This window comes from Amphiprion ocellaris, chromosome 1 (assembly GCF_022539595.1).
Source record: "Amphiprion ocellaris isolate individual 3 ecotype Okinawa chromosome 1, ASM2253959v1, whole genome shotgun sequence".
Lineage (NCBI taxonomy): Eukaryota > Metazoa > Chordata > Actinopteri > Pomacentridae > Amphiprion > Amphiprion ocellaris.
Window position 1 is genome coordinate 1,070,378 of NC_072766.1, and position 16,164 is coordinate 1,086,541.

Below are 16,164 nucleotides of genomic sequence, written 5' to 3' on the forward strand. Positions count from 1 at the left end.
AGCGATCCCGTCTGACTGTACCTTCTTCATGAGGAAGTCGTTCATGCTCCGGTAGTCGCTGGTGCAGGTGAGGATCTGCAGAGCGTCGTTCTGCCACTGAGCCGGTTCCAGAGCCACGCTGCTGATCTTAACACTCCGCCGTCGCTTCACTTTGGGAGACGGTTCCTTCAGGTCTCTGAACCCTCGATCCAGCGTCAGATCAGGACTGCAGGGCGGCGACATGTTCTCCTGACCTGCTGCATGGAGGAGAATTCCCATCAGTGAAGCTTTGGAGGGAATGATAACAGAAGTATTTGGAAATGATATTTGTGTGGATGAATCGCACTGTCTCCCAGCAGAGGCCCGGTGTCTCCATAGTCTCCATCCAGGGAATCAGCTCCACAAATCAGCTTCTCTCTGGACGTCTTCTTATCTCCATACTTGGTCTTTCCCCAGAAACGCATCTTTCCACGAACCCTGGTAGATAAGCATTCGGAATATTAACAGCTCTAAGTGGCAAACCCATTCTGAATAATTCTCAGAACAACAAGACAAGAAGAAAAAGATGCTTAGATGTTGGCAGACAAACCTTCCATCTTGCGAGTTCTTGCGCAGCGAGTCCACTTTGCCCAGATCTCCAGAAGACATGGCTTTGTGGATCTTCTTCTGCTCCTCAGAGCTTCCAGGCTGAAACAACATCACGTCGGACATGTTAAAGATTAAGCAAACCTCTCTGTTATTTCCATGAGCTGAGTACCAGTTCAAGCCAGTAGATGGCGCCATCACATCAGTGGTGCTGAGTCACTAAAGTCTACATTTAGACATTTAGTCTACATCCAGAGCTGGTAGGTGTCAGTAGTAATCATGGCATTAAAAAGCAAAAACACAACAAATAATACTTTAAAATTTATTTTAAATGAGCTTACAACATACAACACAAACAAGTCCTCCCAGGAAAAGACAGCAGGAGTTTGTTAGGTGAAAAAGAAAGTCAATCATCCTTTTCAAGGATCCTCAAGGTCTGACAAGTGACTAGCACTACGCTGAGAGGAAATAAAATCGAGTGACATGCAAACGCTGAAGAACCAGGAGCAAGCTGAGAAGAAAAATCACTGTTAGAGGAAGAGAAGCCGAATTCTGGTAGAAAAGCAACTATGTTAAAAAGCTTCATGTTTCAGGGGAAAATATATTTCAAAAATTAAAATACACACTGTGGTATAAATTCAGATTTACATTTACTGTTGGTTTCTGGATTCGTGTTTGTGACAGCCTTGAATTCTTGTGTTTAAAAGCTGACATCAATATTATCCATAAATGGCTGTATATCCACGCCTCCATCAGACAGACAGAGGTTTTATTACACAACAACATTCTGGCATTTCTGGTATTTCAAAATGCCTTTAACCCTCGTGTCGTCCTGCGGGTCAAAATTGACCTGCTTTCAAGTTTGAAAATGTGGAAAACAAAAATATTTTCACAATGAAACTTCTGATATCCACATTTTCAACATTTTTGGGAAATCTTTGAACATTTTTTGGTGGAAAAAACAAAAAAAAATCTATTTTTTTGTGAATGTTCTTAAAGAAAATATTAGAAGTTTTACTGATATATATGGAATCACTTTAGATATTTTTAGGATTTTTTGGAAGATTTTTACTCATTTTGTGAAAATATTTACAAGAATTTTCTTGCCCAATTTGGGGGATTTAAAAAAAAAACTTAAAAGGGAAACTTTTAAGGAATTATTGGAATTTTCTTGAGGGCTGCACAGTGGCGTAGTGGTTAGCACTTTCACCTTGCAGCTAGAAGATCCCTGGTTCACGTCCCGGCTTTCCCGGGATCTTTCTGCATGGAGTTTGCATGTTCTCCCTGTGCATGCGTGGGTTTTCTCCGGGTACTCCGGCTTCCTCCCACAGTCCAAAAATATGCTGAGGTTAATTGATCATTCTAAATTGCTCGTAGGTGTGAATGTGAGAGTGATTGTTTGTCTCTGTATGTAGCCCTGTGACAGACTGGTGACCTGTCTAGGGTGTCCCCTGCCTTCACCTGAGTCAGCTGGGATAGGCTCCAGCCCCCCCCCGCGACCCTAGTGAGGATTAAGCGGTGTATAGATAATGGATGGATGGATGGAATTTTCTTCCTGAAGGTTTTGCAAATTTTCAGAAATTTGTTGAATTTTTTTGCAGAATTTTTGGATTTTTTTCAGACAAGGAAACAATATTTTTTGGTGCCCGTGAATGAGGACAACAGGAGGGTTAAAAGACCTGCCTTCCTTTGAAATGTCTTCCGCTCTTCAGGAAAAGTTCCTGAACTCTTTGAGGAAACAGGAGTTTGTTGAAGCTGTGCTGCAGACCTACGCTGCTCTGCCCAGTGGGTTAGAAAAGAGAAGCGACGCTACAAGAAGAGGCCAGTGGTGGCTGGATGGCGCCGTTACCATGTCTGAGTCACTGAAACAGGACTCCCTTAAGCCTGCCTCCGTGGAGCTCTGTTTGGAGAGGGGCAGGGTGTAATGTCGGGGGCTGACCAGGCCGTCGCCGTCATAGTCCTCCTCGTCTGAATCGCCCCCCAGCGAGAGGACAGGGGCACGGGTGAGGAAGTCCGAGCGGGTCCGTGCCATTCTGGCTTTCTTTTTTTGGCCAACTCTGCCAACCTGGAGTTTACCAGAAGTGATAACAGCAGTTTAAAAGGAGCCTTCGATGATCTGCACAAGAACTTTAGTGCCTTTTGCTCCTCGTGTTGGTTAGACTAGGAGCTCTCCTGTCAGGGTTCATTAATTCACTCACAACACAAAACAACACTCCTGCAAATGTGCAAACACGTTAAATGAAAAAAATCGAAAGAGAAAGAAAGAGAGACTACTTACATCCCGTCCTTTCAGTCCTTTAGAAGGCTTGGGGGCCGGTGCTAGTCCTTCTCTGGGAGCAACTGCAGGGGTTTTGTCTTGAGGCGCTGCTTCGTTGTCAAAACTGAGAAAAAGAGGAAAACATGAACATAAGGAGCCAATGTTGTTAATGTAAAGGAATGAATTCAAACACAGGAGGTCCGGTGTCACGTGGTGCTATCAGACGGCTTTGTTTACATCCACCTTGGATTGTGCTACATTCACTAACTTTTTGTCCTTCATTATGGTTCCCAGAGTAAGTCAGACTCTTCTGATGCTTCTAAGAGAACAGGTCAACATATTCTGTTATCTTCTAGTAAAATGACTCACACATGCATGAAAGTCATTGGTGTTCATGACTTTTCCAAAGAACTGATCGATATCGTGATGCATGGAACGACTTTGTTTACATCATCACTGGAGTTCTGACTTATAGATAGATAGATAGATAGATAGATAGATAGATAGATAGATAGATAGATAGATAGATAGATAGATAGATAGATAGATAGATAGATAGATAGATAGATAGACTATAGATAGATAGATAGACTATAGATAGATAGATAGATAGATAAACTATAGATAGATAGATAGATAGATGATAGATAGATAGACTATAGATAGATAGATAGATAGATAGATAGATGATAGATAGATAGACTATAGATAGATAGATAGATAGATAGATAGATAGATAGATAGATAGATAGATAGATAGATAGATAGATAGATAGATAGATAGATAGATAGATAGATAGACTATAGATAGATAGATAGATAGATAGATAAACTATAGATAGATAGATAGATAGATAGATAGATAGATAGATAGATAGATAGATAGACTATAGATAGATAGATAGACTATAGATAGATAGATAGATAGATAAACTATAGATAGATAGATAGATAGATGATAGATAGATAGACTATAGATAGATAGATAGATGATAGATAGATGATAGATAGATAGACTATAGATAGATAGATAGATAGATAGATAGATAGATAGATAGATAGATAGATAGATAGACTATAGATAGATAGATAGATAGATAAACTATAGATAGATAGATAGATAGATAGATAGATAGATGATAGATAGATAGATGATAGATAGATAGACTATAGATAGATAGATAGATAGATAGATAGATAGATAGATAGATAGATAGATAGATAGATGATAGATAGATAGATGATAGATAGATAGATAGATAGATAGATAGATAGACAGACTATAGATAGATAGATAGATAGATAGATAGACTATAGATAGATAGATAGATAGATAAACTATAGATAGATAGATAGATAGATAGATAGATAGATAGATAGATAGATAGATAGATAGATAGATAGATAGATAGATAGATGATAGATAGATAGATGATAGATAGATAGACTATAGATAGATAGATAGATAGATAGATAGATAGATAGATAGATAGATAGATAGATAGATGATAGATAGATAGATGATAGATAGATAGATAGATAGATAGATAGATAGACTATAGATAGATAGATAGATAGATAGATAGATAGATAGATAGATAGATAGATAGATAGATAGATAGACTATAGATAGATAGATAGATAGATAGATAGATAGACTATAGATAGATAGATAGATAGATAGATAGATAGATAGATAGATAGATAGATAGATGATAGATAGATAGATAGATAGATAGATAGATAGATAGATAGATAGATAGATAGATAGATAGATAGATAGATAGATAGATGATAGATAGATAGATAGATAGATAGATAGATAGATAGATAGATAGATAGATAGATAGATAGATAGATAGATTAAACCTTTATTGATCCCACAGCAGGGAAATTTACAATGTAACAGCAGCAGCAAATAGAACAGAATAAAAAGGAGAGCAGCACACAATGCACACAGTGCATAGATATAATATGGCAAAATTCGACTTAAGTCGCTCCGTAGGAACAGAACTCCGTCGTAAGTGGAGGACCTCCTGTAATGAGTACATTGGGCAGTAATCAAGAGCAAATAAATCATTAAATACACACTTTTTAGCCGTATAGTATCCTTCAGACTGCTCTGATCCCAAACTAAAACTGATTCAAGTCTTTGCCTCAAATCATTATTTCACTATTAACTATTATTATTGCAACAAGAATACATGAGAAATCTTGCAAAAGAAATATAATGCCTTTGTCAGGCATCCCGAACCTTTAACATGCTGCAAGAACCAACTCCCTTCTTTATAGAATCCATGAAACTTTGTGAAGGTTTTCAGAGGCCCCATCTGACCAACACTGTGAAAACTATCTGGAGGTGCTAGTAAATGTCAATAAATCAGCCAGTATTTGGTCATAAACCAGTGTTTGCAGAGGATGATGGAGGGACCACAAGAATAGAACAACAGTTGTCCCAAATATTTCTCTCGGGATCATTTTCGGAGAAGGAAACAGAACCTCCTCCAGGGTGGGTACCTGTAGAGCTACTGCATGGGGCTCAGCACTAATTGGCAAATTTAGAGAGGCCAGATGCTGATTGGTTGAACTCGGGGAGGACAACAAGCACCATCTTTTCTGCCCTTTTGATGTCCTGTTTGAGTCGGAGTCCATACTGGCTAACATACCCAGACCCCCTCTGTGCTGACAGAGCTGCAGCTACATCCACTACATCCGCAAAAACTCTAAATCTTACCAAGTCTGTTTGTCTTATTTTTAGTCTAAATGTCTCATCCCACTTGATTTAAGATAAATTCACTTAACAAGAGACATTTCAGCAGATGGAGGGACTATTTTAAGACAACGCATCTTAAATATCTTGTTAAGTCAAACAATCTTGAAATTATCTTTTTTGAGTTGAATTTTACAAGAAAACTCAAAATAAGTTTAATACATCTCAAACTAGGAGCTTACATGAAAGCAAAAATCTATTTTTGAGTGAAAAACTGCTATTTTTTTTTAAGCATGTCTGGCTTATTTTAAGACACCTCAGCTTGACAATCCTGGTAAAATAGAGCTTAAAATAAGTTTTCCCAGCAAATTTTAAGATCTCAATATTCTAAATATCACATCTTATTTCTAGAAATCTGACCAAGACATTTTTCACTTGTTCTATTGTCAGATTTTTCTCTTATTTCAAGGTAAAATTTCCTTGAAATAATTTTTTTTCCCAGTGTAACTACTATTTGTCAGTGTTTTGGTTCCACTTGGTAACTTTGCAGTTGAAAATCGAAACAGAATGGCTGAAAGGGTCAATTAGGGGGTCGTTCTTGCAAATGTCCTTCCAAGTTCTCTAAGTTCCTGCAACAGGAAGTTCTCTATATGCAGGAAAAACCAAACTAATGCAACATATTTACTCAATACTCACTTTGTAAACGTCACTTTGTCCGTTGGGGAGAAGAAGATGTTTCCTGGTTTATCCGTCAGACTAACGGCGGTGCCTTGGGTACTCGGTGGTTTCTTGGCAGCTGCTCTCGCTCTGGTTCCGTCTCTGGACTCCAGGGTGAGTTTGGGCGCCCATCCTTCAGCAGCAGGCCTCATGTCTTTACGTCTTTCTCTGGGAGCAGAAGCAGGCGGAGGAGGCAGCTGGGGACGAGGGGCACTGTCTGAACCCGACTCTGACTGGGTTCTGGCGTGAGGAACTAGACCTGCTGCTCTCTCAATCAGCAGCGAGCTGGGTCTGATGGGTCTGCTGGAGGTTCCACCAAGGTCCTGGCCGCCCTGCCGACTCTGCTGGATCCTGTGCAGCGCCTCTCCTTTCTGCTTCTCAAACATGTCCCTCTCGTACTGAGCGAAGAAAAGCCGCTGCCGCTCCAGGACTTCCTTCTGCTGTCGGATCTGCTCCATCATCTCCTTCTCGTTCTGCTGTCGCTGGTTCCGCTGCCTCTCCTCTTTCTCCTCATTCAGTCGGACCAGTTTCTCTATGACGGTCTGGTCACCCGGAGGGACGGCGGCTGGAGCAGCAGCTGGTTCTGGTTCTGGTTTTGAAGGCGTCGAATCCCCCGTCTGGGCTGCAGAATCTCGAACTTCCACCGAGGGACGGACGCCGCCGCTCAGCTCTTCGCTTAGCGGTGTTTCCTTCTGCATGCTGATGACCACCACCACCGGGCGACGTGCCGACTCCCGTCTCTCTTTGACAGGCTTGGAGATGGTGGTAGATGTGGCGGCCTCTTTGTTCTGTTGAGGTTCCTCGGCAGGCTGATGGGAAACCACTGCGCTGGCCTCACTAGCAGGGACGTAGAAGGTTGGGAGGTAGTTCTTGATCTTGGGCGGATGTGTGGAGGCCGCTGGCTCCATTCTGGTTGGGCCATCACAAACCCTGGTCTTCTGTGGTTCTGCTGGCTTTGGACTCGTTGAAATCACCTCCACGCTGGGCTCAGATACCGGGGTGACCAGGGGAACGGGGGAGCAGGGGTCCTCGCTGTCTGTCACCTCCTCTGTAGCCTTGGGCGGCTCCTCGTCCACCATGAGAAGCTCGAAGCTGCCTTTGGAGCTCTGGCTGTCGGGGGTTCCTTGTGGAGAATGAACAGGTGGGCTCGCAGGGGGAACCAGCTCAACGGACCACCGCCGGTGTTCCTCGGAGGGGGAAGAAGCTCCGCCGCTGTTCGCCCGAACCTTGAGGAGCTCCAGGCTGAACTTGGCCTGCTCCAGCTCTCTCATCCGCCGGCTCTCCCTCTTGGCCCGGGTGGTTTTCTGGCTCGGCTCGTCCACGGTTCTGGATCTCTCTCGGACCACCACAGAGGAGGCTGGGACTGAGGACGGTGCTTCAGGCTGAGCTTTAGTTCTAACATCTTCTGCTTCTCCGTCCTCCTTGACCACGTCCTTCTGGCTGCTGAGGTTCTGGAGGCTTCTTTCTCGCTGCTCGTAGGAACAATCTTCCCAAGTGCTGAGGTCCAGCCCCATGATCTTCTCAGGTGAGTCCTCCTCCTCTGGGGAGAGCTTCACCTGGCCATTCTGCAGCTGAAGCAGCTTCTCCTCCTGCTCCTGTTTCTCCCTCAGTCTTTGTTCTGTTAGTTTCTTGAAGCTGCAAATCAAACAGACTGTCAGCTGAAGCTATCTTCTACTCCCATGACTCAGTGAAAGTTACTCCTGACTAATTCTAACTTTCTCAAGTGTTCACCAGAGTCAGATTCTTGCTCTCAGCCGCTCAGCTGATCGTAGAGCTGCTTTGGGTTGGATTGTTTGCGTAATGGTGTGCTCCTACCAAGCACAGTCTGTTTGCACACTGAACAATGGCCAAATACATTGCAGGAGCTGTGTGCAAAGATTAATCTGGTTTTTCACCAGCTTTAGGAAAACCGTGCAGTCAATTACCCTTAGAAGCTATTCCAGAGCAGCACTGCAAAAACTCTAAATCTTACCAAGTCTGTTTGTCTTATTTTTAGTCAAAGTGTCTCATCCCACTTGATTTAAGATAAATTCACTTAACAAGAGACATTTCAGCAGATGGAGGGACTTGTTTTAAGACAATGCATCTTAAATATCTTGTTAAGTCAAACAATTTTGAAATGATCTTGTTTTGAGTTGAATTTTACAAGAAAACTCAAAAGAAGTTTAACCCTTGTGTCGTCCTGCAGGTCAAAATTGACCCATTTTAAAGTTTAAAAATGTGGGAAAAAAAATATTTTCACAGTGAAACTTCTGATGTCCACATTTTCAACATTTTTGGGAAATCTTTGAACATTTTGTGGTGGAAAAAAGAAATGCTAAAAATGTTTCTTAAGAACATTCACAAAAAAAATAAATCAACCAAAATCCAGTGAATTTCACTGGATTTTGGTTGATTTTATGTGAATGTTCTTAAAGAAAATATTAGAAGTTTTACTGATATATATGGAATCACTAGATATTTTTAGGATTTTTTTGGAAGTTTCATTTTTTGAAAATATTTACAAGAATTTTCTTGCCAAATTTGAGGGATTTTTTTTTTAAATAAAATTTTTAAGGGAAACTTTTAAGGAATGATTGGAATTTTCTTCCTGAATGTTTTGCAAATTTTCAGAAATTTGGGGAATTTTTTTGCAGAATTTTTGCATTTTTATCAGACAAGAAAACAACATTTTTTGGTGCCCGTAAATGAAGACAACAGGAGGGTTAAATCATCTCAAATTAGGAGGTTACATGAAAGCAAAAATCTATTTTTGAGTGAAAAACTGCTTTTTTTTTAAAGCATGTCTGGCTCATTTTAAGACACCTAAGCTTGACAATCCTGGTAAAATAGAGCTTAAAATAAGTTTTCCCAGTTAATTTTAAGATCTCAATATTCTAAATATTATATCTTATTTCAAGAAATCTGACCAAGCCATTTTTCACTTGTTCTACTGGTAGATTTTTCACTTATTTCAAGGTAAAAGTTCCTTGAAATAAGTTTTTTTTTCTTGTTTTGAGAGGGGCATTTTTTCCAGTGTAGAAGCTATTTCCAGAGCAGTGAGTTCAGATACTCGTTTTTCTTGCTAAAGTCATTGACACTCCAGTTTGCAGGTGTGTATCGGTGTGGTTTACCTGTTCCTGGTGAGGTAGCCTCTGCTGATGGCCTGTAGTCGGACCACAGCGGCGTACAGATGCAGGTATTCCTCTCTGGCTCGGTGACAGCGCCAGGCCGTCTGGATGACCAGAGCTGCCATACAGCGGCGACAGATCCACAGCCTCCAGGCCCTCTGCAGCACCAGAGCAGCTTCCCTCCACAGCCTGAACCTCCGACGCTCCCTGAAGCCTCTCCAGTGGGTCTGCAGACACAATGCTGCCCCCTCCTGGACGCCGGGGTCTTCGTCCTCATCGTCCTCCTCTATGGACTGGTAGGAACGCCACCATTTCTGAGGAGAGGACAAGAAAATAGCACCATGATTTAATCACTACTTCTATTAATGTTCAGTAACTCCATAAAAAAAATCTAAGCAGCTTTACTCAAAGGGTGATTCCACTGTTTTTAGATGGGAATGGAAGACAAATTAAATCCCAGTTAGACTGAGCACGTCCAAAAAATGAATAACAAATTGGCTCCAACTGTATATGAATCAGAATAAACCACATTTAGGAACTAAATAAACTGAAAATCAAACATTCTGGATACAAATGGATAAATTTCAATCATTTAATTTTGCAGATTTAGCACCAAACCGTACTGGACCTGGGCTGGATGCAATAAATCAACATCACAGTATGGATTATCACCTGTATCTGAGTAATATTGCAGATGTAAAACAATAAAATGCAACAACACAAGTTTTAACATATGAATTATAAACCACAGAACTGTTGTGAGAAGAATAAAAACTTGTGTTATTTCTTCAGTAAAACTTGCTTGGATTCAATGATTTAATCCTTTAAAACCCACCATTGTGCACCAGGACATATTCTTACATTTTGAGATACTGTAGTGCCATTATTTGGAATATTTTTATTTGTTTTACATCAAAATAACCAATATATATCCCAAGTTTCAATAATATTTATTGACTTATGACTTAATTACTACAATAAACTGCTTAAAAGTGCAATAAACCTTAAAAAAAATGAAAATCGTTTGGTTTTTTTCTACATATATTTCAAAATACAGAAATTGCATAGCTGTATCCCTCAAATTTTTAAATGCAAAACAGTTGCATAATATCCTACGGTACCACAGGAAATGTATTTGGAGTCTGTACATAACTTGTTTTTTGAGATATGGTCAATTTTGTAACCTATAAAAAAATAAAAAATAAAATAAATAATAGTACAAAATTTGAGACTGTGAAAGATTTTTGTTCTGTGCACTTTATTGTGTATTTTTACAAACCCTCACTGCAATGGAAAAGTGCTCTGAGACCTGGTGAATGTGTGAAATGTTAGTGGAACTCCCAGATTTTATATGCAAAAAGAATGATTGATTGATCTGATCTGGTTTCAAATCCACCTCCAATCAAAAATCAATATGCAAACTGTAGTGCCGGGTTCTGAAGGGTTAAACCAAATTGTGCAAAATCAGCATTTGATATTATCATGTTGTTATTTAGGGGTGTCATTGACAATAACCACAATATATTTAGTAAATAAAATCTTGATATCATGTTAATAAAACACGTCTGGTAACTATCTAGTCCAGCTAGAATTACAGCCTCCTGCACTCATATCTGAACCCTCGTGTCGTCCTGCAGGTCAAATTGACCCGTTTAAAGTTTGAACATGTGGGGGAAAAAAAATTTATATTTTCACAGTGAAACTTCTGATGTCCACATTTTCAACATTTTTGGGAAATCTTTGAACATTTTTTGGTGGCAAAAAAGAAATGTTAAAAACATCAGAAGTTTTACTGTTTTATATATATATATATATATATATATATATATATATATATATATATATATATATATATATATATATATATATATATATATATATATACATATTAAAAAAAATCACTTTAGATGTTTTTAGGATTTTTTGGAAGATTTTTACTCATTTTTTGAAAATATTTACAAGAATTTTTTTTTTTGCCAAATTTGGGGTATTTTTAGAATAAAACTTTTCAGGAAAACTTTTAAGGAATTATTAGAATTTTCTTCCTGAAGGTTTTTCAAATTTTCAGAAATTTGGTGAATTTTTTTGCTGATTTTTTGGATTTTTTTCAGACAAGGAAACTATATTTTTTGGAGCCAGTAAATGAGGACAACAGGAGGGTTAATTCATTTGCCATAAAAAAGGACAAAACATGCAATAAATAAACATAAATTTGACTGACAGCATTATTATTATTAAATTCAATTATTCTGTGATATCGTGGCCAGAATTACTATTACAGGAAGTTGGAGAGTGTTCCAAAGTAAAAACTCTCAAATAAAGAATTAGCTGGAGAGAAAAACCACAGATCTGTACCTGGATGCAGGTCGCCGCCTCCCTCATCCGAACAAACTGCTTCCTCTCCAGTCGAGCTCTGAAGCGGCGCTGCAGCGCGACGATGAGTCGGAGGACTTCCCTGTGGAGCAACGCCTGCAGCCGCTGACGCTCGGCCTCCCGTAGAAACACCTGAGGGGAGGGACCGCCCTGAAGTCAGCACGCTTACAAAGACTTATACTCACATTCTTAAAAAAAAAAGAAGCGAATCAGAGGAGCACACATGACCCTCAGGAACCTCTGGCCGGATACAAGAATGTCAGGTATGATCCTCTAATTATAGAGACAGCCTGGACCCTCCTCATACGCTGGACATACACACCAAACACACACAGCGTCTGCATTACATCCTTTTTACTTTAGATGATATGAGGGTATCCCCCCTCCATGTTATTTATAGCTGCTGGCATTTAACGGTTTAATAAACTCACCTTAAGCTTGAAATAAAACTCTACATTCTTCTGAGTTTTGGATCCATCAACAGATAATATAACAATAAACAACAAAGAGTATAGTTAGCCTCCATGTTTTCTTTTTTGGGTGGAAAAACGAAATGTTAAAAATATAAAGTGAATTTTAAAATGTTCATAAATTTGGTGAATTATTTTGCTGAATTTTTGAATTTTTTCCAGACAAGGAAACAATATTTTTTTGGGTGCACATGAGTGAAGACAACAGGAGGGTTAAAAGAGCTGCAACGAGGAGAACAGAGGGGAGTTGTACCATCGTCTTTCCCACTTGGAAGCCATCGGGCTGCAGATCCAGCTGGTCCAGACTCTGCTGGATTCCCTCCCTGGTGGCCCTGGTGCCCTCTGGGAGCAGCACACAGAAGTGATGCACAAAATCCTGTCGAGAAAGCAAGAAAACATGTACTTATCACATTAGAGCTCTGTTAGTTCAGGATTACACGTCTGTGTCATGATTTCTGTCCAGTAATGTGTCAAATTTTATGCTTTCCGTCAGTGAATCTGTTAAAGCCTCCAGGTTTTGCAGCCGTGCAGGATTATCTGGTCGAGGATTAACTTGAAATACAACTTCTGACAAGCAGCACAAACGTCTGTAGCGTTTCTCACACAGTCAAAAGGAAAAAAAAAGCTGTCAAGGAACATGTGGTTTCAGGTAAAAGCCCAAGCTGGGGTTCAAACATCACGGCGTAAATATGCTGAGCTCCCACTCTTCAAACTGAGGCTCATTGTCTGAATTCAATCCAATCTGGGCCGTGGGGGGTGGAGGGGGAAACAGACGGTGTGTTTATACAATTACAAGCATGGGGAGTGTTTGGGAGAGCCGAGGACAATGGAGAGACTCTGTTCTGAGCTGCAGAGTCCTTCCAAGTGATTCCACGCTGAAGATATTTCTCATTAGTGCTAAATATGTTTGGAGGACTTTCTGCTCAATGACCTGAGTGAGCTCATCCAAATACTTACGCTTACATGTTTCTGTGCTCTGTTTGGTAAATCTTGTCTCAAAAAGGTCAATCCTCACATATAACAACACATAAATTATCATTTTTAGATGAAATTTCTAAAAATGGGAAATATTGTCAAGTAACATTCAGTAAAATCAACAGAACAATGTTAAAACTGTGTTACAAGAAAAAATCCTGCATTCAGCTGCTATTTCTGGAAAGACAGGAAAGTAAACAGACTAAAATTCAAAGTAAACTGGATCACTTTTTCCTTTTTGGCATCAGAGAAGACATTTAAATGAAACCATAGGAGATTTTTAAAGAGAAAATGTCTCTTTGTGGAACTATTTTTTATTTTTTACAAACTAAAAAGATTGCAGGGCACCTCCTAAAATGTTCATAATACATTTTATTTTATGTGATTATATAATACGACATGATTAGCCTCTAATAATAATAATAATGATAATAATAATGCAAATATTTAAGATATCAGTAGAAAAATGAACAATAAACTAGTTACCTACAAAATCACACAGAAGTTATCATATATTAATTAAAATAAAATGTTATAGATCCTCTGTGGGAATATTCAAAGATGTATGAATTTTAAATATAAAGTTTGGTTTCTTGCTGGAAAAACCAACATTTAGTGCAGTAATACTGAGTGGAGGAGAACTTTAATATTAAAAGTGGGTCATATTTATACATGTCAGATGAATGTTGAGTAGACGAAAGGTTAAAATTTCCTTTTGTACTTTAGTAGTGTAGAAGTATAACATCAGCATTAACTGTACTTCAGTAAAGTATAAAGGCCTAAAAGTAAATATACTTGGAATGCAATAAGGCATTATTTCATCCAACCCTTTCAGACCCACCATTGAGCACCAGGACATATTCTTACATTTTTACATTCTGTAGTGCAATTTTTTGGGGATTTTTTAAAATTTGCTTTGCATCAATATAACCTTTATATCCCAAGTTTTAATACTACGGGAAGTCCTCAGTTTATGACGTCCTCGACCTACAGCGTTTCATCGTTACATCAGAACTGGTTACATGGAACTAGCTGACGAGTGGATGAATACGTTGTCATGGTGCTATCAGACAGCTTTGTTTCCATTCTCTGGTTGTACGCCACCTTGGATTGTGCTACATTCACTAACTTTTTGTCCTTCATTATGGCTCCTAGTGTAAGTCAGACTCTTCTGATGCTTGGAAGAAAAGGAAAGCCGTCTCCATGGAAGTGAAATTAGATAGAATAAAATGCTGGGAACAGAGCCAAACACTTACTAACATCGGCCGGTTGCTTGGCCTACGTCGCATGACTGTCTGGTTGATCATCACGTAACGGCTTTGTTTACATTTTCACTGGACTTTCGGCTTACAGCGAAACTCGACTTACATCGACCCATAGGAACTGAACTCCAACGTAAGCCGAAGACCTCCTGTAGTGCACCGACTCATGTCTTAACTACTGCAATAAATTCCTTAAAAGTGCAATAAACCTAAAAAAAAAATCAAAATAGTTTTGTTTTTTTCACATATAATTCAAATACAGAAATAGCATAGCTGCATTCCTCAAATGTATAAAAAACTTGCACAACATCCCATGGTCTGTTTTATAAAGATTTCTGTTCTGTGCGCTTTATCGTGTATTTTTACAAACCCGTCACTGCAACCAAACAGCTCTGAGACCTGGTGGATGTGTGAAATGTTCGTCTGACTCCCCAGATTTTATATGCAAAAAGAATGATGGATCTCTCTGATCTGGTTTCAAATCTCCCACCAGTCAGACACGAATATGCAGTGGTGGCACCACGTGATGCTGGGCTCCAAAGGGTTAAAGCAGAGTCACAGTTTCTGCTGCTTTTAGTGCCGTAAATGAAGTCCCATGAGTCTGAACAGCAAATAAAAGCTAAAGCAGACACCACAATGCTTACATGGGAAAATAAGTTTGTGATCTGGTTAAGCGACTCTCTAATAAGCGAACAAAATGACTTAATCTCTGCCTCAAACCTTGGCAGGAAGCGACCAGCACGAATTAACAATCAAGACCACAAAATGGAAACTAATGTAAGAGGCTGGAGCTAGAAGAGAGCCGCTCCCAAACGTTTTCAGTCCAACAGCTCACTTCCAATCTGCATCTAACATGATCTGCTTTATTAGTCACAATGCATTTCTCTCAGGGTTGACGTCATCCTGGATGGAGCCGGTAGGTTAAAAACATCCCCAACATCCAGCGAACAAGTTGAGCAACATCAGCGACAAGTTTCCTTCTGATGAACTCATCACTGGACCTGGATTGGTGGAAACCTGAGTTCTGTTTAGGTCTGGCGTCGTCAGGAACAGATTGATGGCGCTCAGAGGAGAAGCGTTAATGTGATCTGCTGCCTCTGGAAAACATTATTTCTGCCATATGGAGACAAAGATCGAAAAAAATTGAAGTGAACTCACAGCAAATGTAGAGTGTTTTGAGGGGAAATCCACCAGTTTTGAACATAAAGGTCAGATTAGTAGTCGTAGTAAAGAGGACTCTCCCTGTGGAAGTGATGTGCAATGTTTGTCACATTTGATTAAACAGTTTTTTGGTGTTTCGGGTTTGGAGACAGATGGGTCAGTCTATAATTGGTCAATCTACAATGCCGTACAGTAAATCGAGAACCCCTTGTAGTGGACTAATGGATGTGAACAACAGTACCACAACCTGAAAAATGAACCACAACTGAACTGTGCACAAAAAGCCCTACAACTCCAAGGAAGCAGAGGATTTAAGGATAGAAGTTCCTGCAAAGTAAGAAGCAACAGAAAATGGAACATCTTTGTGTGAAGTACCAGGTATGGACTGTAAATTGTCAAAAAGTTCAGGGTTTACATCAGTTTACTTCCATTCTATCACTGCAAACCAAATGGCAAAATTGCCCAAATGCTTGTGCGTTTTATCTCCAGTTACAGCTTCTTCTTTAGTCATTGATCATATTAAATGTTGAGTGAAGGAAACATGGACTCCACAGGGTGTAGATAT

The 16,164-nt window shown here is 39.6% G+C and overlaps 1 protein-coding gene across 9 annotated transcripts in view; it reads right to left on the reverse strand.

The window, feature by feature from the left end:
• myo9aa (myosin IXAa) overlaps positions 1-16,164 on the reverse strand; it is a 162,432-nt gene that overhangs the window by 12,703 nt on the left and 133,565 nt on the right. For 7 of the 9 annotated variants that reach the window (XM_055009181.1, XM_055009191.1, XM_055009186.1 and 4 more), the window contains 9 exons: positions 12,455-12,577; positions 11,714-11,863; positions 9,362-9,672; positions 6,228-7,883; positions 2,843-2,945; positions 2,414-2,629; positions 569-666; positions 326-456; positions 22-236 (listed from right to left, as the gene is read on the reverse strand). In XM_055009181.1, coding sequence (XP_054865156.1) covers positions 22-236; positions 326-456; positions 569-666; positions 2,414-2,629; positions 2,843-2,945; positions 6,228-7,883; positions 9,362-9,672; positions 11,714-11,863; positions 12,455-12,577 — 3,003 coding nt within the window. The remainder of the gene's footprint in view (positions 1-21; positions 237-325; positions 457-568; positions 667-2,413; positions 2,630-2,842; positions 2,946-6,227; positions 7,884-9,361; positions 9,673-11,713; positions 11,864-12,454; positions 12,578-16,164) is intronic. The other 2 variants (XM_055009168.1, XM_055009194.1) reach the window with 2 other exon arrangements.